General features: G+C 41.4%; 1 protein-coding gene across 2 annotated transcripts in view; it reads left to right on the forward strand.

The window, feature by feature from the left end:
• The window catches only part of jade2 (jade family PHD finger 2), a 226,654-nt gene extending 199,088 nt beyond the window's left edge, over positions 1 to 27,566 (forward strand). For both annotated transcript variants that reach the window (XM_085175897.1, XM_085175896.1), the window contains 2 exons: positions 14,509 to 14,654; positions 16,832 to 27,566. In XM_085175897.1, the coding sequence (XP_085032023.1) occupies positions 14,509 to 14,654; positions 16,832 to 17,617 (932 nt within the window). In that variant the 3' untranslated portion in view covers positions 17,618 to 27,566. The remainder of the gene's footprint in view (positions 1 to 14,508; positions 14,655 to 16,831) is intronic.
• The last annotated feature ends 204 nt before the right edge of the window (positions 27,567 to 27,770 follow it).

The following is a 27,770-nucleotide window of genomic DNA, read 5'->3' on the forward strand; positions in this document are numbered from 1 at the left end:
TGTTTGCAGTTTTTCCAAACTACACGTCATTGGCTGAACCTGTGTGTGTGTCTGTGTGTGTGTTTGTGCATTTGTATAAGAAGGTGCCCACAGTTTTGTAACCTTGATGCTTGATATACAATCCCTTAGTGCAAAACACCAAGACCTTACAAAAACTGAAAATCTAAGGATATTACAGTTACACTTTGCCCTATAAACACACTATTAGATGATTTTGTCTTGAATAAATTATTTATCCGCCACATTAGCATCCTCTCCACACTCTGTGTGTGTGTGTTATTTTGCCTTTTTTTTTTAAATTTTATTTTACAAACTTCATGCCTCCATCACGCCTTTTCCGTGATAGCTGCTGATCAGCTGGCAGATCCGATGGCAAAATCTTTAATAGAAGCTGACAGCAGGTCTAATATGATCCATCAATCTCTGGGCTGTGTAACGTCACTCACAGAGAGAGAGAGGGAGAGATTAAGAAGCACAGTGTGGTGTAGGGATACACGACGACTGTTTTTTAAAATCACGTCAAGTCGGCCAAGTAGAGTTTTAGAAACTACAAGGATTAGTTATGGTCAGACTGGGAAATGTGGAAATCTGTATGTATAATCATTTATTTGAGAACTTTTGGTTGTTGTTGTTTTTTACTGAAACTTTGGAATTTCAGGATGTCCCAAAGAACATTGTCTTAATTTTTTAACAATTTAAACACTTGAAACTTGTAAACGTTGCCACGTCACAGTAAAAGGCTTCTGGTTTTGAATCCTCCGGTCAGTACAACCTAAACAGCCCTTCCTTCGTGTGATATGCAGGTTGGTGTATGTAGGTTGGTACATAATGAGTCCACTTAAATTTTTTGTCTCTTACAATGGGGGACTGTGTATAAAAATGGCAGCTTAGGAATTACTAAGCAATTAATGCAAAATTGCTACAAATGTCAGGATATTTGGTGATTCTAAGTGATTCATAGGTGTAAATGTGATCGTGCATGATTGTCGGTGCCTATGTTGGCTCTGTGACAAACTGATGACCCTTCCAATGATGTACCACACCTGTCACCAAGGGACAGCTGAGATAGACTCCAGCTTCACCGTGAGCTTGATTTGGACAAACAGTTAAAAAAATGGATGGATGGATGGCAAAAGACAGAAAACAATTCCACAGATAGAATAAAAAAGGCCAATCATCGAGACTTTAAGTGGTGCTGTAAAAAGAAGGTTTAAAACTGGTGACATCTACGGTGGGACTCTTTAACTCTTTGCATCAGCTGTAAATTCAGGTTACGTACATTTTTTAAAGCCATTAAAGAGCAACTTGCATCACTTGGCAAAATGTAAAAAAAATAAATAAAGTAGGAAGAAAATAGACACAGAAATGATGGTAAAACTAAAAAGAGTGAACAGCTTCAGTGTGACAGGAGGCCTTTCATCGTTGGGATAAAGATGGAAGATAACGGCTGGCTGCCGTGTCAGATGATCCATCCTTCATATGTGGCTGATTTTTGCAGCCACCTATGATGCTCAGAAGATGGATATTATATGGAAATTGAGCAAGCGGCTTATACGGATTTTTTTTCTCCTAACATTGACAATTTATAGAGATTTTTCGAGCGCACAGCAAGTCGAAGCGAGTGAGAAGATAAAAGCTCAGTGACTCACTCGAGGACAGTTGAGAGACGTTTGATGGACACGCTGGCGGCTCTGGTGATTGAATCTGGAGCTTTTAAGTTGTCAACACAAGACAAGCCACCTGCCTGACTATTGAGGTGCAAATTAACATTTCAATGCGCTGACATGCATATAAAAGTCAAAAAAGATACTCTACTCTAAAACAGTTTGTCCATCACTAAGCAGCAAGAGAAGGTTTTATTTCTTCTGAGTAGGAGAGACAGGCTTAGCTTCGAGGAGGCTATGAGTCAGTGTATAACTGTCGTGTGTGTGTGTGTGTGTGTGTGTGTGTGTATTTCTTAGGAAATAATCCAGGTTCTTGTTAGCCCCAGTAGAAATATGTTGATTGATGTGTTAAATCAGGGGTGCAGACACCAAAGCCTCTCTGTTCAGAAACATGGGAGCTTCAGATTTTAAGCTGAGTATTTACCCATCTGTTCACGTCCATCTATTATCATGGCTTGCTTTTAAAAGTTGGCACAAACGACTGCAGCATCTCTGCTGCGCTGCTAAAGTCACATTTCCTGACATTTCGAAAACATCATCAGGTTACTTTTCTCAATGCTCCATCTTCATGGGACAGTAGCACTGCGACAGTTTGATGAGAGCTGGTGCTGTCAGAGCACGCCGTCAGAATCAAACGCAGAGTTTCCTCCTGTTTCAGGTTTTGTCTTTCAAATTATCGGTTTTATCTCGGAAATGTTTTGCTCCAGAATTCCATAACTCTCAGAAGCCATTTGAAAAAGGTGACAACCATGCATGTTGAATGGTCTTAACATGACAAAATCAAATAAGAGTATATATTTGGAATCCTTTGTGTCGACAGTGATTTTTATTGAATGGACTGGGGTTTTTTGTCTTTAAATGTGCTATAAGCAAATAAGAGAAAATTTATTTTCTAATCTAGATTGTATGCCAACACCTTTAACCACTCCTATGAGCAAATTACTTGTTTTTCACACATGCACTGCAGCTCTGAAGTTTTCTTAGACCAGGGGTGCCCAATCCCAGTCCTCAAGAGCTACTGTCCTGCAGTTTTTAGATGCATCCCTACTCCTAACACAGCTGAATCAAATAGTTGGATTACCTCTTCGGCATGCCATCAAGTCTGGCAAAGGCCTGATAATGAAGCATTCATTTGATTCAGGTGTGCTGGAACAAGGACGCATCTAGGGCGATCGTGGCTCAAGAGTTGGGAGTTCGCCTTGTAATCGGAAGCTTGCCGGTTCGAGCCCCGGCTCGGACAGTCTCTGTCGTTGTGTCCTTGGGCAAGACACTTCACCTACCGCCTACTGGTGTTGGCCAGAAGGGCCGATGGCGCGATATGGCAGCCTCGCTTCTGTCAGTCTGCCCCAGGGCAGCTGTGGCTACAACTGTAGCTTGCCTCCACCAGTGTGTGAATGTGAGAGTGAATGGGTGGATGACTGGACGTGTAAAGCGCTTTGGGGTCCCTAGGCGGGACTAGTAAAAGCGCTGTACAAATACAGGCCATTTACCATTTACCATCTAAAAGCTGCAGAGCAGTAGCTCTCGAGGACTGGGATTGGGCACCCCTGGCCTAGACATTACCTGATGGAGATGCATGTCAGAACATATACTTTAGACTTCAGAGGGAGACAAAGTTACAGATGGTTTGGAAATGTGCAGAGGAGGGATAGTGAATATAGTAGATAAAGGATGCTGGACATGGAGATACCAGGCAGGAAGAGAAGAGGAAGACTGCAGAGAAGATTCATGGATGTAGTGAAGAAGGACTTGCAGAGGGTTGGTGTGACAGAGAATATGCTGAGGATAGGGTGAGATGGAGGTAGATGAACTTCTCACAGTGAGAGAGTGGATTACACATCCTTCCTTCTGCAGACTCTTCTCAGGCAGAAGCCTCACTTACACCCAACTGTTTCCAGCAGTAATACAGCTGACACAAACCTTCTTCTGATGTGTGCTACATTTGAAGAGGGGAACATCAGACAGCGACTTGATTCTGCCAAGATCGCCTGGAGTTCATGTGTGAAAATGGCTTAGTTTTATTATTTAAACTGCACCATATTGTCATTCTTTCCACTCACCAGTGCCCGGAAAGAGGATTTGCAGTTGTTGACAAATACACTTGTAAACACAAATGTCAACTACCTTGAAGGGTGCTATAAACCATTCTGCAAATATTTATATAGTGCTTATAAATAGGAAGACTTGAGTAAAGTGTTTGCAGAGAAGCGAAAAGACCTCAATTTCAGGGGGAAAAAGATTACTGACACATCAATAAAGTCTCTTTTTTTTAAAAAATTGTGTAAGAAAAGAAAAAAAATTAACACGCAAAAAGTGAACACACGAGTTCTGACATCCTATATGTTTGCGTGGGTGTCTAGAAACAAAAACAAAGTCTTCTGTATCTTCAGGCCACCTCTAAAAACAAGCTGCTGTGCTCTAAATAGCTTCTATATGTAGGACATCAAGTAGGTGGTTTCGTAGCCTTATGTAACCCTTGTTTTTGTGTACCCAGATCTAAAGATTTGTGAATATTGCTGCATTCCATAAAAAGCTGTGGGCTGCTCAGACAGTCACTGTACCTGATTAATATCTGAGAGCCTAAATGAAAATGAGTTCTAATTAGACGACTAATTGTGCGCTCTAATTTGTCGTCCTTTCATCTGAGTTTTTTACGTGCCCGAAAGCAACTCGCGTAGGGGACGGATAGGCACGGGTCTGCGTACGACGGCCAAGACACGCGAAACGCATTAAAAAAATACATAAACGGGAGATCTCAGCACACTGGCAGCGGCACTAAAGCAACACGTAAAACGCAGAGAGCTCGCTTCCTTCCTCTGATCTCAGAAAACGAACATGACAGAAAGTTGCTGAAAGCTATGTAAACCAGCCGACAAAGATTTCACGCTGTCATCAAAGGATGAAACCTGAAGCTGCTCTGTTGATAACAAAATGGGCTCTGGCTCTGAGGGATTAAAGCTTCTTTTTTTTTTTTTGGTAGGAATTATATACAGCCAAGCTTAACCTCACTCTACTGTTATAACATTTCTGTATCATAAAATTCATATATACGTCCACAAAGATTCAGGTTCCACTGTGAGCCTCCTGTGTGTGACAGCTGCAGGCTTGACTTCTGAGAAGCGCATTGCAGTAAAGAGTGTTTTGTGTCTTAGTATCAGTAGATTTAACTCAGAATCTTCAGAAAACTCAAAATAGGCCACCTTTCCTAACCTTCCCTCCAAAGTCAGTTTCACATTTTAGCAACACGAGTTTCTTTCAGTAGTTTTGCCAGCGTTACTTTTGCTAATTCTGACCCATTCTTGATTCAGTAAACGGAAAAGGCGGGGCTGCTTTTGATAGCCCTCGTACGCTGAAGCCCCTCGGTATTGAACTAGTCACTTTGGTTTTAATTCAACCAAATTGCTTATGTTACTGACAATACAGATTTTTTACTTTAAAGCCAGTAAAATTGGAGTAATGACGAAAACTGCAACCTTAAAATTTCACATTTGCATGCTTCGTCGTGCCGTTTTTTACTACACTCTCTCAACAGCAGAGAACTAATTCGTATCCAAGCAAATGCAGGCCTTTGGAAGGTGAGTTGACTGATCCTAGTAGTTACCACTAATCAGAGCGAACACTGTGTGCTGTTGCTGCAGTTTAGCCTTCACTTTACTAATGTTGATCTCTGGGTGACGACATACAGCTTTCTACTGTAGAGTTATTTAATTATTAAAACCTTTACACACCCTAGGATTAAACCTGCTATCCGAGTGCTGCACTGCACCCTGTGCCACTGCCAAGGGGGGTCATGTGATCGGTTCAGTTTGTGTCTGTTAGCAACATTACTGGAAAAACTTAACGATAGATATTAGACGTGTGGCTTGGCCCAACTAAGAAGTCATTAACTTGTGAAGTTGATGCACAAACTTCTGTCTTGATGCGCGTTCAGAAATCCCAAAAAGTTGTTTCTGTTATCTGGAGGTGGCGTTTTCAGTGGGAGAAACGTTTCATCACTCATCCAAGTAACTTCCTCAGACTCAGCTGAATAATTCAGAATCGTTGGAGACTGCAGAAGTCGCTTGGATGAGTGATGAAACGTTTCTACCGCCAAAAACGTTACAGTCAGGATTCTTCACCGATGCAAGTTTGGGCAATTTTTAATCCTTTGCATGCTCTCCTCCCAAATACATGTCAGTACAAAACAATAGGAATACACTGCTCTCAAGAGAATATCACAAACTGATCTACCTTCAGATACACTTTTGAGACTAAGTTTATGGATGGCTGTAGCAGAGATATGCAGTCTTGAAGTGCTCTTGTTAACATTGTTGGGGAGAATTTTTAATTTAGTTACATTTGAGTTTTATAAATTCTTCATAACTGTGATATGATTTTTCTTCACCCTCATGAAGATTTAGTTTTGTCCTTTAGGTTTTGTGCTTAATACCCCAGTGGAGCACAAAACCAAAGGTTTGGGAAGATATTATCTTCTGTTTTTGATTTTCATTAACTTCACCAGCTGTTAGATCCATGTGAAAAAATACTGAAGAGAATCTGTATACTTTTATATGAACAAGCAAATATTTGATCTGCTTTGATCCTTTGCCTACCGACTGCAAACGCTGTACTGTGTTGACCAGTGAGGTGCCAGCTGTGTCTGTCTGCCATTTGGTGCTGAGCGGGTAGTGCACTGTGGGTTTTAAGAGCTTTTTCAAAGAAGAGAGGTACCTGCTGCAGCTGAAAACACCACTGTAAGAGCAACAAGAGTGAAATGAACCCATGCAGTCATCACTCAGTAAAAGGCTCCATAAAGCTGAGGGAAGCAGAGCCACAGAACCTCTCCCGTTGTCTTCATATTGGTATTTGATTGATTGGTAGTATCGATTTCCACTGGTAGAGCTGTTTGCATATTTTGAACTGCACTGTTAAAGGTTTACGGTGGACTGACTTCAACTTACAGTAGGACGTCGGTTGGTTTGAAGGTATACAATTTATCTGCGTCATATCATACATAGCTTGTTTTTTGGGGGGTTTTACCGATCCCAAAGCCCAGTTTTAAAAATGGCATTGTTATTAAGGACTGTCATTGGCTCACTAAGGTTTAGGGGCGGAGTCCAGCCATCCAAGTCCATTACGAGGCTACATATATACTCAGAAAACTGGAGTCAGTTTCCCTACAGATTCTTTAAAACAGCACAACCATCATTTTATATTAGAAATATAAAATTTGATCATTCTTGAGATTTATCAGCAATTAAAAAAGAATAACTAAGAAGAACCATTAAAGCATTTTTTAATTAAAAGTTATTAGTGTAAATGACATGGAGCTGCTCCATACTTTCACAAGGCATACCACTGCTTAGAGGTTTTACTCAGCAGTAATTTAATCACGAGAAAATACAGAGTCGTGTTGAGTTTTTGGTTATATTTGACTGAATATTAATTGTTTAATAAATTTTTTTTTGACTTCAGTTATACAAATATAAAATATGACAACTACATACCTGTGGTTTGTGTAGTCCAACGTAGGATGGTGCACGGCTTAGTTTTCACATCACATTTTAATCCTTTTTTTTGCTCAGCTGATTACTTTTCAGTTTTTTAGTCCAACCGGTGAGTGAAGACACATTTTTCCTTCATGAATGGGTGGTTGTCAGGCGGTTGCTAAATGCATTGTATCTCTGTTCATTTACAACCTGACCAACTAACCGCAGGTGGCTAAAATAAATATGTTGTGGATTAGTTACTGAATTCTTCCATTTTTTTTTCATGTGAAACGTGAGGTGATCTTTGCTCATATGGGGTAATTTTACTGTCATGAGCATCAGTTATTAATCTGATCACACAATTTTTAGGCATATGCAGTGTAAAAACTACAGTGGGTCTAGCATGTCCATCATCATGTGTAATTGCACCTCACAGTCCAGTATCTAATCTGGCAGAGATGTTTTTCACCCACACACACAGTGACTATCAGCAGTGACGCAGGACTGTCTGTCATTTCCTTATTTAACCAGAGCTGAGCATCGCAGAGCCGGCAGTCGAAGTGAATGTGATCAATAAACAGGCAGATAATAACACGGGGCACAAGAGCAGTTTGGCTGTGCTTACTTGCTTCCTTTTCTGAGATTATCTCCATCCTTTTTTGTTTATCTCTCCTTTTTCCCCACTCATCTGTTACAGTTATTCTTTATACTGAATCTCCCCTCTCTCTCTCTCTCTCCCTGGCTCTGTTGTTATGAAACTCCCTCTTTCTGTTTATCTTCTGTCCTGCCTTTCTCGGTTTTTCCACCCGACTGCTGAGGGATAAGGACTGCAACTTGATGTTGAATACTAGCTGGGAAATCATAGCTCGAATCGTCTTTCCACGATAAACAAGTCCTTCTGTATATATGGTGTGCTTCTGTTGTTTGCAACTGTAACATTTGTCTGCATTTGTGTGTCTATGTGCGCCTTCTTCTGTCAACCCGCTCTATATATCATTCTCAGTGTGTCGTCTCTGTGTTTGTCTATGCGTGTCGTATGTGTTCATATCTCACTGTCTCTGTGTGTGCGTGTGTGTTTGTGTGTTTGTGTGTCCGGCCATCTGTTCTCTGTCGGGTCTGGTCCTGACTCTCAGGGCTTTGTCTTCCTCTCTCTCTGTTCTGGGATCAAGATGACAGACGTGTATCATAACTCCTTCTCAGATGTGCTGTCCCCTATCTGCATTGTTTATTAGTCAGGCCCAGAGGCTAGTGATGATTAGAAAAAGGAAAATTGCTTTGAGTTGTTTCTAATGTTCCCCACGGGTGCTGAGGAATTTCATCTTAAAAGGGGACCTAGCACGTTCATTCTCAGCTTCCTTTTACTCCATTAGAGTAGCTATGAAGTTCACAGTCAACCGTATTTATCCTGTATTGTGCTCAGTTCATTCTCCGTCTTGAGCCAGCTCTGTTCCCCCACCCTGTAAGCGAACTTTCTTCTGATAGGCTGCCCCTCGTCAACAAAAGCTTCGAACGGCAGGTGGGATGGACTTCAGAGCTACGCGTCTGAATTGATCACATTAAGGATGTCCACACTCGCTGACATCATACAGAGCCAAGACTAGAAAAAAAAATCAGAATTCAAGCGCTAAGTAGTTTTTCACATTTAATGTGAACATCCAACATTGTTTATAATTCAAAGTTACATGTTTGATTCCAAACATGTAACTTTGTTTGGAATCAAACAAAGTTATGGATTTATAAAATCGATTATTTTATAAATCGATTTTATGATTTATAAAATAGTATACAAATAGTAGAGGCAAACGAATATATGATTTTTTAAGACCGATATCAGTATTTGGTGATTGAAAAATCCAATACTGGGACAGTTTAAGTTTTTCTTTCAGACACTGAAAATAAAAATAAATAAATGTCCTCGTTATGTGTGGGAATTTATTTAGTTGTTTACTTGATTCTGCTCAGGTTACCTGATTGTGGCCTCGAGTTTCATAGCGCCCTCTGGTGGACAAGTTGCAAAACATGAACACTCACAAAATCATTGAAGGGTGTTTCTCCCGTCTCTTCTTTACTTTTTTAAATGTCATTTTTTCAGATGTGAATAAAGTCGATGCCTTTAGATATCAAATACCAGTAATAGGACCAGATGAGAACATTGGTCTGCACTGCCTTAGTTACAGTGACTTTAAAAGAGCTTTAAAAGGCTTTTAGATTTAACAAACCCTTGAATAAAAATAAACGAAACCACATTGCTGAAAATATTAAAAACATGCTCTCTGTTTATTAAATAACAGCTTATTAAATAGTGGATCATAAAAGCAAGGTTAACCTTTCTGAGAATCTCTTGTGTTTCTCTTTACTTTGAAATTTGAGAGCGAAGATTTTACAGCAGAGAGAGAAACAAATAGGTTATCTTAAAACTATCCAGTAATTGGTTTGTGCCTTCTGACAACAGCTCTAACGAAACAAGATGCCTTTTGGTCACAAAGATAATGAGGCCAACAGTAATGTGTGAGATGAATTTGCTTTTGGACAAATTGGTAGCACAGAGTGAAAAAAGAAGAAATGGTAGGCAACAACAAAAGATTTTATTCTAGTTCCCATTATTGTGTCCCTTTATTTGACTTCACTCCTTAATTAGGAAAATGTATTTCTGATTTTTAAAGTCTGAAAGAAAGACATCAGTACGGTCAACACAGTTGCGTAAACTAGAATACACACAGAAAAATACGTACATTGTACATTCAACAAAATACAAAGACAACCAAAACGTATAAACATCAGTGGCAACAGAGCCTGAAACATCAATAAAACCCTGTCTTATGCCAGAAGCAAGCTATTTCAGGCAGCCTGAACTAACTGGAATGTAACCTAGCAACTGAAGCCATTTGTAATCACATTTTGTACCAAGTTGTGGACATTTGTACGTTAAAAACTACTCCTAGCATTGCTACGTTTAGCAAACTAACCCAACACTATGTGTTTGCAACGTTATACATGACACAAAGTGCTGCACATAAAAGACGAGCATATTAGTTACAGGAGCATCTTTTCGCTCTGTCTTTCTTATGTACTGGCTCTGGTCTTCGCCCTATCCTGGTGCTGCTGTGTCCCTTACCCTGCATTGCATTAGCTAGCACTAGCTGGCAATTCTTGTTGTTCTGTGTGCCATAAGACAGCCTAGTGTTTACTAACTCCAACGCCATTTTTTCTTTAGCATTAGCTTGCAAAAGTACCAGGAAAAGAAATATTTCCTTGTCATTAGCCTTACTGCAGCATCAGCTAATTACTTGACTGTACCAAAAAAAGAAGAAGGTGGAAACAGTGTTGCAATTTGGTTTAAATGACAAAGTGTTGCCATTAGTAGGTTTCTCATGAAAATCTGTTTGAGGACTTTATCTTCCCTGTCTCCTTAAACAGCAAGTAAAACAATACTTTATGTTTATTTATACTCGTGTTTATATCTAAAGGTTCCCTTTCCTGATGTTAGCATGATGATCCAAAACATATGAATGCATAGGAAACGAAAGCAAGATCTGTAGCGTCGGCGAACATTTTTAACTGGGGTTTGATTTACAGACATTTATTAACATTTTTTCTTTATCACATGCCAAGCAACAACAGAAAAATACTAAATAAAATAAGGTAATAAACTGTGGCTGTTATTGTACAGGCAGATTGTGCTTAAATGAGAGATGCTGAGGCAAAAACCTGGATAAATGTGAAAAACATGTCCTGAAAAAACAAAGACATTGCATAATCAGTTTTTTTTATACATGCCACAACTGCCACCTTAAGATGATACACAGAAATACTGCAGACAGAACTCAGACCCAACAACAGGCTATAAGTTAGACATGAAAAATTGTTCCCAGATAAGTCTGTAAGATGTCATAAGGCATATAAACTAAACCAGATTTCTGTCTATTATGCAATAGAATGGATTTGTGTTAAATAATCACATCTAAACAAATCATGATGTACATGGATGTTGTACCTGACCGAACTGGACATAGTAACAGGGTGGCATGTTTATGTTGGTCTCCTGATTTCCTCTCTCTGAACTCTGCTCATTTCCCTTCTGCTCCATCACCCCTCCCTGTCTTCTTCACACTTCTTCACTGTCTTCCCACCCCCCCCCCCGCCCCCCCTTTCCGTCACCTATTCCCTCCCTCTGAGCTCTCTCAATTCCTGCAGAGACATGCTGCGTCATGGAAACTACCAGCTCAGTGTGTGCGTGTCTGTGTGTGTGTGTGTTAGATAGCTTGTGTTAAAGGCACCCTAACAGCACCTCCTGCTGTCCTGCTTGCCAGATCATTATAAGCAGTGATGATTTACAACGAGGTTGCAAAAATAAAAGAGAGAAAGATGCTCAGATCACAAAAATATCCACATTTATGAGTACTTTTCAGTTTCTGCAAAGTTTTGTCTTCATTCTCTGCATTCCTGATGATGTGTATATGGCTGCTATCGATTATTTAGATGCATTTGTTCCCTGAAGACAGTATGACTATCTCCCAGTGCTCTTGGTTGGACTAAATTAGATCAATAAACTTGATTATTTTTATTCACTTGATGCCTGAAAGGTCATACTTAGATTTTTTTTGCAATAACATTTGCACTTCATTCGACTCACAGTGGAAGTGAGCTCTATTATGATACTGTATATACACCCAAACCTGTACCTGTATTTGATTAAGACAACTACAGACTGTATCATAGGTTATGATTGCAGTCATATTGGTGTCACTGAATGCCTTATGCAATATATGAGTTTTTAAACATTCACTACTAGATAATATCAGAGGTTGGTCATTTAAAAAAGAGAACAGGCTCCAAAGGCATCATGTAAAGTGTCACATGAGGCTTTCTTACCCTTAACTAGACTCGACTACCACACCACAATTCAAGAATGAGAGGAATGTAAAATTCCTTACACAGTAGCAAACTTCATTTTAAGGTTGTTCAAAAGTAATCCAGAATATAATTCTTCGCACTGACCACTCTGACTTTCCTTACCGTGTAAATAGAAGGTCGTGTCCAAAATCACACACTACATTGATTAACTAAATGTTGACGTGCATTCTTGTGACAATTTTATACCCAGTATATCTTCCCAGACTGATATATGGCAGGTTATGTTGTGATCAGCAGTCACTTATAAATTAAGCCAAACACAAGTACCAAAACCTGTAGTTCCACTAGAAGCTGGCTTCGAAAGCAAACAAGTCCCCGTGGACTCCCATGTCCAGTTACAGTAATCATGTTTACAGCTAAAAAATAAAATGTTTTGACCTCCATGGATAGTTTTCCCCTTTGTAAGAGCTCACCAGGGGGTGGGTTTTTAATTCTGCTCATCCATCTGGGTGGTGGTAAGTGTCCTGACATAGGCACCTTTAGCAAGTCTGTGTACTAGGTTTCACCTAAACTAATTTGAATTGCTGAATTGGACCTCTCTGCTTCGATTGTGCCGTCTGTGCCTGTTGACGAATTTTAATGGAATTATGTGGCAAATAATAAATATTATTGCTGTGAGGTACAGCCTGTCCGAGATGTTTGCGCTTGGTTTTAGTGATTGAATTTCTAGTATTTTATTAGTTTGTTAATAAATCCTGATTTGCGTATCGGTGTCTGTGTGTTGCCCCCGAACGGTTTATCGCTGCAGATGAAAAATACTGAAGTCTAGTCAAAAGGTGATGTCTATCCTTTATGTGAAATCCATGGTTGCGATGAGTTGCTTTGTTTCCTCTTGTTTGTCTGCCTGTTTTCTTTTGGGCCACTTCGTGATGCAGTGTTTGAGCAATTACCATCACTTGAACACTACTTTACACTTAGTGGACTAAATACCACATAATTATAATCACACAACTATAAAATGTCAGATTCTTTCTGTTTTCCAAAATATAATGAGTGAGGATTTCTGACACTTGCTTGTTCTTTGTGTTGGGTTTGTTTTTATCATCTTTTTAACTGTTAACATTGCGCCACGTCCACCATCCATCTTTCTCCACTTAAATTAAATATTTGACAAGTGAAAGTGTGGGTACATTGTTAAAATGAGTTTGTCTGTGCTTTTATATTAGAAGAAGAAATCCTAAAATGCTGCAGACAGACATGCGGCGCTTTGGCAGTACTTCTCACAGCCCACAATGATAGAAAAGGAGCCATGAAAATCTCCTAATTATACAGACACACATGCAAACACTTAAAAGGAGGGAGCATTGTCTGCAGACTCACACACACACAGATACTAAACACACTCACGCTGCACATAATCCAGGCTGAGATAGTCCTGTAAACACACCAGTGTTGGAGAAGTCATTAAACGCATCCTTTTTTTTTGGCAAGGAGACATCAACTCTATTTTTACTTGGACATTGTCATCTAATTTAAGTGCTTTGTCTTTGATATTCACGAATTTTGGATGCAAACTTTAAAACACAAAGCAAACGCCTTCATTGGTAATTTTGCTCCAGATCCAAACCATTGTTGTGCTTGCTCTACTTACACATATACAGTGCTGAGAAAGATGATTTGCCTCCTTCCTGATTCCTTAGTTTGAATATTAGACAAATACAAAATGCAGGCTTGAAATTATTATTCGTTTAGAGAAACAGGAAAACCCACCAGTCTAACCTACCTGGCCCTGTGTGAGGAAGTCGTTATTGCCCCTCCTTGATGAGTTGACTGTGATTAACTACATTGTTAAATACATTTTGTATGAGTTTAATTTCACTAGCCACACCCAGGCTTCATTACTGCCAGACCTGTTGAATCAACGTGCCTGACAGACTGATGATTCAACAGTAAGGAGACTAAGCTCGTTTCACATTTACCAGAAAAACATTTTCATGATCCCCAAAGCTTTAGGGAAAATATTCTGTGAACTGACAAGACAAAAGTCGAACTTTTCCGAAGATTTGTGTCCAACATCGTACCAGCAGTCAAACGTGGTGGTGCTGTGGTAGTGTGATGGCCTGGAGCTGCTTTGCTGCTTCAGGAGCATCACAGTTGCTGTAATCGATGGAGCCATGAATTCTGCTCTGTACCAGAAAATCCTGAAGAAGAATGTCCATCCATCCATTCCTGCCCTGAAGCTCGTGCTCCCTTTGGATATATATGTAACATTACAATAATCTAAAACACATCAGATTGAAAGGAGGCTTTCGATCTTTTACCTTTATTTTCTTATTCATGAAAAATATGCAACACCCCTCACCTGTCTGCTTTGTTTTCTCCCTCCTCTTCCCTTCTGCCTCTTCCCTTCTATTCACTTCTACCAATTTCATCCAATTTTTCTCCCATTTTTCTTGCTTCCTCTTACTCTCCCTTCCTGCACCTCCCCTCTCCCTGCTTATGCCCTCTTCCCCTTTCCTCAGGTTTGTCAAAGTCATTCCCGTTGGACAACTCTTTGTTCGACAGCTGGCTCGCCCAGTCGGTTCAGATCACCGCTGACGACATGCTGAGCCAGTGGGCTCTGGGTGCCCAACATCGGGACAAGAGCGGCAGCCTGCTTTCTGACCAGGTAGGGCTTCAGGAGCAGAGGGCACAGAAGACGATGTGTTAGCAGAGAGAGAGACGGAAAGAATGAAACGCAGCAATGGGTCAGACTGCTGTAGTAAGGACTTAAGCCTTCAGTACAATGGGGTGCTTGCTTTACCAGGTGAACTGCAGCTGTAACATGTTATGATAAGAGATGAATACAACACAAACGTCTTGCTCAATACTTGGAAAAGAAAAGTGGTTTGCTAATGCAACATTGTGAGTAGACCGTTACATCTTGACCCGAATTCCAGTCCACTTCACCAGTGAACGAAACGTGTGCCAAGGACTTTCCTGTGAAGAGGCCACGCCGACACAAACAGCTACATAAGTAAAAAAGTGAAGCGTTCTTCTTAGTCGAGGAAGGAAAAACGGCTAAAGTGTACAAGAAAATGAAACATACACAGACAAGTTCACTTTTATGCATTAATTCAGTCTAAAACACTCCACGACCAGCGTTTCTTTTCCACATATATTAGAAATCATTTGCTCAGTTTAATTACTTTTTGTTAGTTTCAACTAGAAATGAGCACTGGTACTATTCCTGAATGGTGCTTGTATTAATGGACAAGTATTTTTTTAAAAAGCAGTCATAAATGAATCTGTGTATATTTTGATCACCATCCTAACACATGAGGGAGGCCACAGTGTTTCCCACAGAACTTTGTTGCATTTGTGTCCACAACTGTGGACACAGGCGAAGCTAATCTGTGCTTTTTTAATAATGAACAGATGTGTACATGCATATTTGTGACTATATACATTTTTTTTTAAAAACTGAGCAAAGGGCAGCTGCCTCGCCAATAAATTCCTCATCCAGCGGACACATTCCAGCAGCATCGTCTTGGATGTGGCTAGCATCCCCGCTCAGTAGCCTCTGTGAGCTCAGCAAAGAGGCGCCAGCTCTCCACCTATCCCGGGGTCCGGTCTAACCAGACCCCACCTATCCTGGGTCTGGTTAGACTGGTCCCTCGAACTGACAGGGGTCACAATGACTCAACTTATCACCTTTTTGATGTTGAAACATAAATTCAGATTTAGAAATTAGATTCTAAATTTGTTTTAGACATTAATGTGTACATAAACACCACTATAAAGCCGTTTTTAAAGATTTGTTACTTAAGTGGGAACCAGTAGTTTTAGGGCTGAGAGCCACAAACAAGTTGGGGAATTCAGAAAGTATTAAACAATGAACTAATGTGTTTTTCTGATCGGAAATATAGAATATCATCAGCATCATACCATCACAAACAGCTGCTACAGCTGTTTGTGATGGTCCAAAAGTTTGCATGATAGTGCTTTTCACTCAAGTTTCAGTCATTTCATCGAGTCTGCGGTAAGCCAGTCAGCCAGCACAGCGTCAGTTTGCAGTTTTGACACTTGAAAAAGTTCATCTGACTTTGAACAAAGACCTGATCATCGATTCTTTAGATTGGGTGTGGTTTTATATAGTTTAGCTTGTTAGTTTTTTATTGTAAATTGATCGATCTGCTAATCAGAGCAAAGATGTTCTCCCCCCAGGAACGTGCTGTTTGTGTGCTGGCTGGCAGGGCGCTCTCACCAGATTGCGCTGCTGTTTTTGGATGTGCTTAAAGAACAATAAACACAACCGCAGTCATTTTTTCCAATTAAACAGGAACCTGCTATCTTTCAGAAACAAAGATCTGCATAAATAAACAATGATGTAATTTAAACAAAGCCCACATGTCGCAAGTTAATATTAGGGGTGTAGTTTAAAATCAATAAACGCAAGAGCTGTTTATTAAAAACAAAAAGTGTTAGAGATTCAACAGAATCATACCCTGAAGAAATAAAAGATCACGATGTAGAGTGCCAACAGAACAGATCAGCTTTGTCATTTAGTCGGGTTTTTTTGCTCAGGAACAAATTGTGACATCGGTAGCTCACAGTCTAAACTGCTGAGCTGTTGGACGTGTGGGTAGGTGGGAGTGGGTGGGGAGTTTTTGTTCCAAAATATTCCAAACCACAAAATCAAAAATGAGCAGATTAACTATTGTATCAGTCAACTTTTCACTTATATCTTTTATATAGTTTGTGTTATTTCACTTTTAAACATGAAAAGATTTGTTTGTTCCTCATCCGTTTTCCTCTTTCATCACCAATTTTTCCCTTTCTTCCCTTTCTCCTCTTTCCATCCAGCTCCTGCAGGGCGAAGAGAGCCTGCTCAACCTAATGATGGAGAACTCCATGCAGTCCACCTGGAAAACACCCCAGTTGGGGCGCAAACCGAGAGGGAGCAACAAGCCCCGTGTTCGTGCACAACCAACCGCTCCGGCCCAGCCTCAGACGCTCCTGTCTGCAGCTGCTGCGTCCGCTGGCGGCAGCCCCTCCACCGCAAAGAGGCTCTGGGCAAACGTGGCGGAGGAAAAGTCTGGCCACGTGAGTCGGAAAGGGGAAAAGAACAAAGGCTCCTCCAAGACCGTGCACCACCCCCTCCATCACCACCAGACCAGGAGCTCTGACCTTCACAGGGACCCACCGCCACAGCCGCCCATCTCCAAAATGGATTCCTGTCACATCTCGGAGGATAACAGTCCTTGGGATGGCATCCATGCAGGGAATGGTGTAGTATCAGGGGCTGGATCTGGTTTCACAGTGGGCTCAAACCCACCGGTCTCTGGTCTTGGGTTCACAATTCCCGACGGTGGGACAATCTTTCGTGGCGGGACCCCGCGGCACCGTCTGTCCCGCCAGGGTAAATCAAGAGGGAGGGGCGTCACCGGAGGTGTAGCGGGGTTCGAGTCCATGGACCTGCCACTCGCAGGGAAAGACGTATCCCTGTTAGACGCTGCTGAGACTGATGGCTACTTCTCTGACGGCGAGCAGAGCGATTCGGACACGCGCACCGGTGGGCGCAAGCTCCGCCTGCCGCAGTTGCACTCCGGGAACGAGGACCTGCTGAGAAGAAGCGTGCTGGCTTCCTAAAGAACTGAGTTTCCAATAGACAAATACACACAAGCAGTTATCCAAGCAGAATCCCGCTGGCTAATTGTTTTTTGTTTTTGTTTTTTCCCACCTGTGCCCAGCATACAGTCTATAAAAACACGGCTGGATGGCTTTGTTCAACCAAAATCCCGATCGCATCCATCAGTGGAAAATCCCCAGCTCCTAACCTGCTCTGTTTTTTAGGACAGAGGGGATTTGAATGTAGCCGTTTGCCTATCATACAGAAAAGCTTCTCCACTGGACTGCAGTTTGTTGTTAGCTTATCATAAGATGTGATACATTCAGCAGATTGAAAACAAACATTACCTTCAGTCTCTTTCTCTTGAGTTTTTTTTTTTTTTTTTTTTGTGTTGTATATTTCAGAATCATTTCATTTCTGGGCGTCGAACGAAGCACCCAGTTCTGGCCTCATGTCTGTGGTATCTGCCAGACTTGGGAACAAACACTTTGGGGCATTATTATTATAATTATTATTATTATTCAAGCTGGTTTCAGGGTATGCTTCATTCTCGGCCTTTGTGGCCCGAGTTGCATCCAGTGAGTGCTTGTTTTCTTGAATATGTTCAGTGGAAAAGACAATTTCACACCAGAGTTGGTCTGAATATGTACAGCGGGTGACAACTTGTATTCAGCCTTGAAAAGCACAACATAGCTAGTCATAAGAGCTGTAATGTAAGCACTTGTGTGTATAATAGATGCTCATTCAGGGTTGGGGTCAATTTTCCTCCCTCGTTGACTCGGTTTGAAAAATGTACACTGAATCCTTCATTCTCAAATTCACGTTTTAGTTCATAAAAGAAAAAACAACAACAAAAAAAAATCTACAAATCTCCAGCTTTGCCAGTTTCTGAATAGCGAACACATTGACCCCAACCCTGGTGCTCATTCAGATTTTCACACAGACACAGACACACACAAACATACTCACACACAAACTACCATAAGCGGATCCCTTTTGCTCACACCGCAGCCGTCGTTGAAATATTTGGTCTGACTTTTTGTCAGCTGCTTTCAAATTCTTCCTAATTCCGCGTTCTTTTAACTCCCGGGTCTTTGGAGAAAAATCGTCGTACAAACTCTGTGCCTTTCTTTCACTTGCCCTGTGGCCCTGCGTCCCCCTCAATCGCCGCCAACTTTCCAAATCAACCAAACAATCGCTGAGTAGATCAATCAGTCGTTTGTCAATCGGATTTGTAACAATCAAGCCAAAAGGAAATCCCATTGGAGTGGCTACTGAGCGTAGCCGGCATTGGGCTCCTTGTCACCTTAACAATTGTGTAGTGCCTGAAAGGATGGAAATGCATCGCTTGCCATTTATCAACAGAGCATATGCAGCAACTTGCAACGCAGAGCAACATCGTGCTTTCAGTGCAAAGAGCTGCCTGCTGCTCTGTGCCCCCCTAAGTTACATCACTGCAGCCCAGAGCCATCAATAACCAGAGTTTGGCCAGTTACACTGCGGGCACAATGTTGCTGCCATTGAAAATTAGACTTGATTATTAGACTTGAGATTATTTAAAATTCCATGCACATTACTGCAAATAGTATTAATTTTGGGGTTTGGTTAATCAGCAGTACAGTTTTGCTTTTTCATATGGAGTGGGTAGCTGTGTTCATGTAAGCCAAGCCTGAGAGACATGTTTTATAAACAGTTACAGACTGGTTAGGGTGGCCATGCATTGTGTAGTTCAGGGGTAAATTCTTGCTACAGCAGCTGACATCATGTGACACAAATTCAACCTCAAGAGCAGCTGAAATTCTGCTTTGGTTCACAAGAGGAGGAATCCTCAGTTTTGGCTTTCTGATGTTGCTGTTTATGTGTCCAGTGGAAGCGGGATCACTTGGAATGCATTCAGTGCATGTGGATATACATAAAACTATATGTAAAATTAGAGGAAATTAGTCATTTTTATTAGTCAGATCACCCATGTGTACCTATGCAGCTTATTATTTTGTTCTATGAAGACGTAAACACTGTCAGGCACCAACGTGGCAGCCGCTTTTGTTTGACGTGGCCAAGCTTTCACAACTGATGGCTCTGAGGCATGTCTTGTTCCTACTGGATGGACGTAGACAGTGTAATAATCAGCTTCAGAGGCCTGCGCTCTTAAGTCCCTGAATTGATTTGATTGTAAATTTGTTTTTGTTTTTTAAAAAACGAAACACATGAGCCGTTCTTGTTTTTCTCAGAGAGTTGTATTTTGTACTTAAAGCAGTCCGTGGTATTCTCAGGGGTTAAAAAAAACTTATAAAAAAGAACAATAAAAGGTTAAGAATTTATGGAAAAGCAACGAAAGACGTAGATATATATATATATACACACACACATTTTATATCATATACAGTATATATATATATATATATATAAATATATGAAGTGATGTGTGTTTGTCTAGAAACTTCCTTATTTGGAAAGCTTCACTGTTTGAACTCCAACACGACTACTACTGAGCATGCTCCTTCTCTCAGTACAGCATACGACCATCAGCCCTGGGTTCAACAGTCCCACTTTAACCCATCTGATCTGAAGTCAGATAGTATCGGCTAACAGATGGGACTGTCTTTTGGGTCTCACCAAACTGGGATGACTTAAAGATTTGATTTAATGGGCTGCTTGACCCAGGCCTGATGAACACACATTTAAACAGAAGCCCAAGTCCATTCTACTTTCTCCGTTTTCCTGTATGAACAGCTTCTCCCCGGTTTTCTGGAGTGACCATGCCAAAGAACAGATCTGTGTTACAAGGCAGCATATTTCAGTCTTATCTACGCAAACATATTAAGCTGTCAGACCGCTCGAACAGTGATGTCCAGGTCAGCAGATGTGATTCGACCTCCTCTAACCCAGGGGGCGCTTTTAATTCCCAACCTGGATAGATCTGCATTCACGGGGGGGATTCCCACAGGAAATGCCCAGTGATGGTTGTTAAACACAGACTCGCATGTATTAACCCCCTCCAAAAAAGGGAAAAAAAAGAAAAAAGCCAGTGCTGCTGAACTGATCACACAACATACAGCTCTCTTTCACTTACACGCATGCACACACACACACAGACGCTTACACAAACCCCAGAGCTGGTATAACAGGGTTACAATGTAAAAGTTTTTGTTATGTATATGTGGTCCTGACTGCATCAGGAAGCATGAGTTTACTCAGAGCGAAACGCCACCCCCTCCCCAACAGCAGGAGAGTATTATCACAGGTCAGGTGACAGCGCTGCGTCTCTGTCCCCTGTTCGTCCCTTCAGGTGTAGCCATGGTAGAAGCACTCGCATTGTTGCGTCACAGTCTTGCGAGGACAGGCGGAGAACTTGGGACTTCTACGATGGCTATTACAGCTGACACATTACAGTAACGACAAAAAAAGAGCAACAAAGCTCGTGTTCCGATGCGAGGACGCGGTGACGTGTCGCCTCCGAATCCTCGGCCAGGTGTTCGTTACCGTTCATGTGTTGCTAAGACAGAAAAATGTAATCTTGGTTTCAATATTCAATGTTCAGAGTAGCCTGACGTTGTAGACAGTGGTTTTAGACAAGGCCTCACATGTATGGCCTTAACATGTAGTAGCAAAGGCTGAGGCTGCACAGTGCCTGAAGGACAAAAAAAGGACTGAAAAATACTCATTTAGGTCTAAATTAGTGGAGCTGGTTAGCAGTATATAAGATTTCCTGCTGGGTGACGGCCAGATTCCACACAAAAACAAAGCAAATTGTACTTCTGATCTTCTTTTTTTTGCCTTGATACTGTGCAGCCTTAGCAAACATAACTGGTTATTATTCTATATTTACAGTGTGGCTTCAATGCCCTCTCCTTCCGCTTCGTAGATAATGTAGACTGGAGTCTCTTGCAGGTTCTTTTTATCAATATCTGCTAGAATGCAACTTCAAAGCATTGCTATCCTCTGTGTGGTACGCCGGTGTGGGTGTTGGCTCGCAGCCCGAATGTGCTCTGATGATCTTTGAATTTTGCAACTCTGTCAGGTCGAATATCCACACTGAAAGGAGATCTAGTGCAGGGGGTTTCTCGCGCTCTCTGTCTATCTATTTGGGCTGTGTCCCATAAAATTAGACGCAGCGTGAAAGTTTTTATCCTCATACTCGGAGCATCCGTGTCGGTAGGTCACGTTCCTCTGTGATAAGTCACCACTTAGAGAGGCAATAAAATGTGCAACAGAAAAGCTGTACAGTCCTCAGCTTGCTGTATGTTGAGAGCAGAACTCTTCCCTCAGGTGTTGGCACTGATGCTGCACCACGGAAATAAACTGACGGGCATCAAGCACATAATGGCAGGTCAGAAACACACCTACACACAGTGATGCTTTCCACTAGACCGATTGCTCGCAGGTAATTGGAACCTCGCCTGCACACAGCTGCCGTTTACTGTACTGACTCTGTTGTAAAACATCAGTGCACCAGCAGGGCTGGGCTCCTCAGAACCCCCTCAGCTGGGTGAAGGGTCACATTTACAACTTTCCATTAGCAAGAAAAGCAGTTTAGGGTGATCCAGAAATGACAGCAATGTTCAGTTCTGGTGAACGACGATATTAAAAACGGGGCTTTAAATTCCATGATTGCTCCTAGGGGGTGGTAAAAAGTTGGATTTTTACAATTTAAAGTAATTTATTGCACTGAGGTGGTTCTGGGGAACCACGAGGCATCGGGATGCAGTTCATAAGATGTCGTTTCTTCTTCTGTGGTTGCTCCTTCATCCAGAAAGTGGTCTGAGGCTGTAGTGGGATCAGTGAAAGCAGGACTGGGTATTGCTTAGGAAATAAATACCTGCAAGCGACAAGGGACAGCAGTCCAGTAATAAAAGCAGGATTAGATCAGAAGTCTTGAAATGTTTGTAAAGCAGAAAATTGCAGGTCTGTCTAAAAATGTATCCACACGACAATAGAGTTTGCTTAGTGCTTCCTGTTTCTGGTATCAATGCCTAGTCCTTGTTTCGCTGCCCTACACCAGCCGTACAAACCCGCCCACCTACCTACCGCTGGAGTTTATACTCATCTACAATAATGTATATTACTGTTCAACTACTACTACTAGACATTTTCATTTTCCGTGTTTTAAAGAGGCTTTTGCAAGCTGTTTGTTTTGTTTTTTTTTCCTTTTATAATGCTTATCTGGCCGCTGTGGCACGTATCAGACTAGAAAGCTGACTCATTATCTGCTTCTACTGTTTTTACTGGCGCTTTGCTCTCCTCTCCGTTACAGCAAAGTTATGGCTTAAAGGTCTCAGCATCCAGAACCCAGACACACACTCCACAGATCGGAGGTTTAGTCGCACAACCGGAGCTGCTGCCGAGGAAGAAACTGATCTCAAGTAAAACTCAACCTTCAGAGCTCGAGACTCAATCAGTCGCATCTTAAAAATTGATTTGGTTAATTTATCAGAAATGGCAGATATTCATTCCCCAGGTTTAGCTTCACAGCAGTGAAGATTTGCTGCCTTTTTTTTTTAATGTAATGGTAAATGCAGCAGCAATCTGATAGCACTGCGTTGCTTTTTTGGATCAAAGCCTGCAACAAACCTCAAGAAGCACTCATCCGAAAAGCATTGCTTCTATTTTTGTGCCTTTTTTTTTTAGGTGTGTGTGTGTGTGTGGGAAGGGGAGGGGACGACACTATTTGTGTCCAGCATCTCTTGGTGACTGAAGGTGGAACCAAAGAGCGATTGATGCTCTACCCGTGTGATCGCTTCATCCTCCACAGCAGCTCGGAGAAATCTTTTCAGACTAAATCTCCCGTCTGTACCCACTGCGTACCTTACTCTGCATCCACCATCCAGCAACTTCCTCGTCCTCCTCCTCCTCCCACCACCAGCAAACTCCCCTCTTCTTCTCCATCCTGAATCCCCTAAAAACAATCACCCTGTTGTCTCGCTCCTGCCCACAACTCTTCCTCTCCCTGTCCGGTGATCAGCCTCCTTGGCCCTTGGCACATGGCTTTTTAAAGGTGATCAAAAAAGAAGAAGGACACCTATAGCTTTAAGGACAAATAATGACAGACGCACGAGGAGCTGAAAACATTGCACTCAGCTTTGCTTAACTCTGGCTTGAAAAGAGGGAAAGTGCGGGGAAGGGGAGAGTTTAGAAAGAAGGAGAGGAGGGAGACTGTTCGCTGAACCGGAGCCAAAGAAAGACAAAAGAGTACAACTTGTTCTTTCCTCTGCGTTCTGTTCGGAGCCTGTCCATACAGTCAGGTTAACAAGCAGCTAATATAAACAGCACCAGGCCCTCCCTTTCCCCTCCTCGTGCCTCCTCTCGCTCTCTCGCCTCACACAGCTCAGTCCCCGTCCAAGATTTGTCTTTGCAAAAATGTAAAAACTCAAATCGCGAGAGCCGAGCAGAGATACTTCCATTTCAAACGGCTTACAAAACTATTCATTTTTACGGCAGAATATATTATTAATCACCAGAACTTCGTGATATGAACTAATTAGAGCATAAATTAAACGGCATTACCAAACAATTCCTTAAACAGAGTTTAAAACTCTTAAAACTAACCATTCTCTATCTTACTAGGCCGAGGTTCATCCCAACTCTGAAGCAGTTATTAGCTTCTTTCAAGTTAAAGCTTCTGTGTTCACAGCCAGAGCTGCCATATTAGGCATGTCCCCTCTTTATGACATCACACAGATCCAACAGTGGAAAAAACTCTCTGAAAGTGGGAGCTTAAGGCATTGTAACAACAGTAAAATGATTGTCAAAGAGGCTCTTTTTGTAGCTGTAATGCTAACAGACCCCATCATGTCTAACATGTCAGAAAGTTTTTGTAATAAACCGCTGATGGCTTTGGTATTTTTCTAGGATTTGTTCAAATAAGGAAAAAAAAAATATCATAACACCAACTTTGTCCTTTAAAAATCACAATGAAGACCAGATTTTCATTTATCCACTTTCAGTCTTTCACTCTGGTTGTTTATGTTCATAGAAAAAGATTTAACCAACAGCTCATACCAATAAAAAGATCCAGGTTTGGAATCCAATTTGTTTTAATGTTTACTTTTGGAAATCTCACTTGAAACCTGGAAAACCTGGAAAGTCCCGCTTTTTCACACTGCCTCACCCACCAAATGAACAGTTTATTCAACTGTCTTTACATCTGGTTTTTCCATCGCGCTCCTGTGAGGTTCAGACATCCACATAACAGCATACAAATTGAAGTGTAAATCCAAAAAAACAACACTCCCAAGATCCATTTAGACAAACCAGCCGTCTCCCAGCGTCTCTTCTGTGTTCAGCCAGGAAGCTCGCCCAAAGTGCAACAGGAAAGAAAGCGATTTCAACACTGTTTTGCAGGTGTAAATGTAATCTGGATACATCGCGTCGAGGCAGAATGGATTTCAGATGCAGGTTAAAATCATTTGTTAAGAGGACGTCTGCACTGTGTCTCTCTGCTTCTCCCGCTTGTAATTTCCACCACGCAGTCCATCTGTCTCCGCTTTAATCCTCCTCCTTGATTCCTTCCATTTTTATCCATTTCCCCACTTTTTTGTTCTTCTTCTCTCGTTTCATGAGCTGACTCATTCACGCAAATGTTTATCTCCTGCCTCTGAGTCACTTCTTGTGTTTATCCCAGATTCGATACTTGCAGGGAACCAACAGGTGTTGTGATTGCCTAAATTGGATCCCTCTGTATGCTTAAGGGTGTTCTGTTAGTTTTATGTGGTAACAGGAGGCAAAATAGAGAGAGTCCACTGGCATAATTCTAGTTAAAACTAAACATAGGGAGCCGTCCCTCCTACGTGGCGGCTGATCTTTTGCACCTCCGTCCCTTTGTTCTTCTCAACTCCTTCTCCGCTCTTAAAGGTGTGTCCAAACAAATGTGAAAGGAACAGAAAGAAGCAAGTTTCTATAATTAGATGCTACAAACTCTTTGCGAGAAATTAAAAAAGTTTCTGCTTGAATTATGCGCTCGTATGAACACACAGACGAGGAGAGAAAGGGAGACAGACGGATGGAAAACACAAATAAATTCAGTTTCTCGTGAGTCCTCACATCCGTCAGGGGCTTCAGCTGTCACGCTTGATTAATGCATACCTTGCAATCAAGCTCGCAGCTCATGTTTTTCCATTGGGAACATCAATTGAGAGGTGCAGCCTTAACCTTCACACCCCCACAGAAATAAGAATTTATGGCTCTTCGTTTTGTCGAACACACCTTTAGAAAACATTCGCACAAAATTGTGGTACATCTACAGCCACATTAAAAGCCTGAATGATGGGATGAGCGCTAATCACGTCTTCATCCTGCAACAAAGCTGCATCACAGCCAACATCTGGTCACCAGGAGGTCAGGTGGACCGGTTCCTCTGCTGAGTGTCAGCCGAGGTTACTATAGCCTAGAGGACATTATATGATGGTGTTCTGTATTATTGTGATGCTAAGAAGGAGCTGCTCTTTAACTCCCTTTCTGGGTAGCTCCATATATTGGATTTTTATGCTGGATGGCCCGTCCCCCAAAGGGGACCTGTGTTTATTCCTGGTCTCAAACCAGCGTCCTTTTGCCCAATAGGTGAAAATCCAAAAGGGGAAAAATGCTGGTCGTAGCAGGTCGAACCTCCTTTTAAAATTTATAAGGTCCCTACACAATATAAGCACATCTTAAAAACAGTGTGCCGGTTATATGATTAGATGCAGTGACGTTTAAAATGATTAATCACAGACAGATGAAAGGCCATCTTCTTAAGTGCTTTGACATGTCTCCTGACCAGGCGTGTTGTCTTCCAAAAGGCTCAGCTGCAGGAAACCAAAAGCCAACGTTCATCTGTTCTAGTTACTGCTGAACGTTAAAAATTGATGGCTCAATGTGGATGAAGTGCCAGAACAGATGTGACCACCTCGCTCTGTACTGTACTCTGCATGTATTGCATTTTGCCACTCTGATCTCTCTTCATTCCCCAGTCAGTCCGTCTCTCTTGCTCTCCTTAATTTTGTGTAACTTTCTATCTGATTGATGTATTTCTTTGGCTTCTGTCTTCACCATTCTCCCTCAGCACGTTTCTTCTGTGCAGAGCAGACAGTTCCTGACTCATTAAATACAACAACAACAAAAAAAAGGTTTCACCCTCAGGTTTAAATAAGTAGATATTTAAATTAGCTTTTTTTTGGCAACCTCCAAAGAGCAACTTTTAAACACCACCCTTGAATCTCCATTTTTGTGACAAGATAGGAGTCTCCCTCTCTCCCTCATTTCTACTTTCTCATGACATACTTAAGTACGATTGGACATCCTTATCCTGAATCTTATTGGTTGTATTTAAACGACATGAAGCCAATCGGCGCTGTCTATTCAAAGCAGAGCTTGGACACATTTTTCCTCCTCCTGCTGTCTTTATTTGTCCTTATAAAACGGTTAAAATCTCTGCTGTCATGTCCAGTTTGTCCTCCACTCTGCATCGGTTCTTCAATATAATAATATGAATGTTGCAGGAGTTTATCCTTCTGTATTCTTTGTTTCAAAGAATGTTGTGCCATTTGTTAATAGCAAAGAGAACTATTGAACATATATGAAAAAGAAGAGCTATTTTAAATTATTTTTTGGCTTTTTTTGCTATATTTATTTTCTTGTATTAGAATCTTCTTTGTAGGAGGGAAAAAAATCAAAAAATGTATTTTTCATTAGTGCGAAAAACCTATTTTCTTCCTTTTTGTACAATTTCGATGTTTTAAGCGAGACTTTGAAAAGCAATATGATGATGATGATGATGTTTCCTGTGACTGTATCTGCATGCTGTTTGTGTTGCCTTAATGATGGCTGCATCCCACTATGCCCCTGCCCACCCCGTGCCTCCCCAACCTCACCCAACCCAGTCTGCTCCCTTCCTCCTCCCAACTTCATCTGATGGAGTCCCAGTCCCATCCAACCCAGTCCAGACCAGTCCAGTCCAGTGCAGTCAATAAAGCAGTGCTTTCTGTGTACATTAAACTCTCTGCCTCTCTGTTCATTACACAAACACAGCTGATTTAACAAAGATCTTTATTTTACTCTGGCTTTAGCAGAATTAGATTAGATTTTTAATACCAGCTTTCAGCTGAAACAAAAATAAAATATCTCTTTGACAAAAACTAGGCTAAGCTTTTCTACCACAATCATCAGCATTTAGTTACTTTCTTATTACCAAAGAAATCT

Source organism: Neolamprologus multifasciatus, chromosome 10, assembly GCF_963576455.1.
Source record: "Neolamprologus multifasciatus chromosome 10, fNeoMul1.2, whole genome shotgun sequence".
In the NCBI taxonomy this organism is placed as follows: domain Eukaryota; kingdom Metazoa; phylum Chordata; class Actinopteri; order Cichliformes; family Cichlidae; genus Neolamprologus; species Neolamprologus multifasciatus.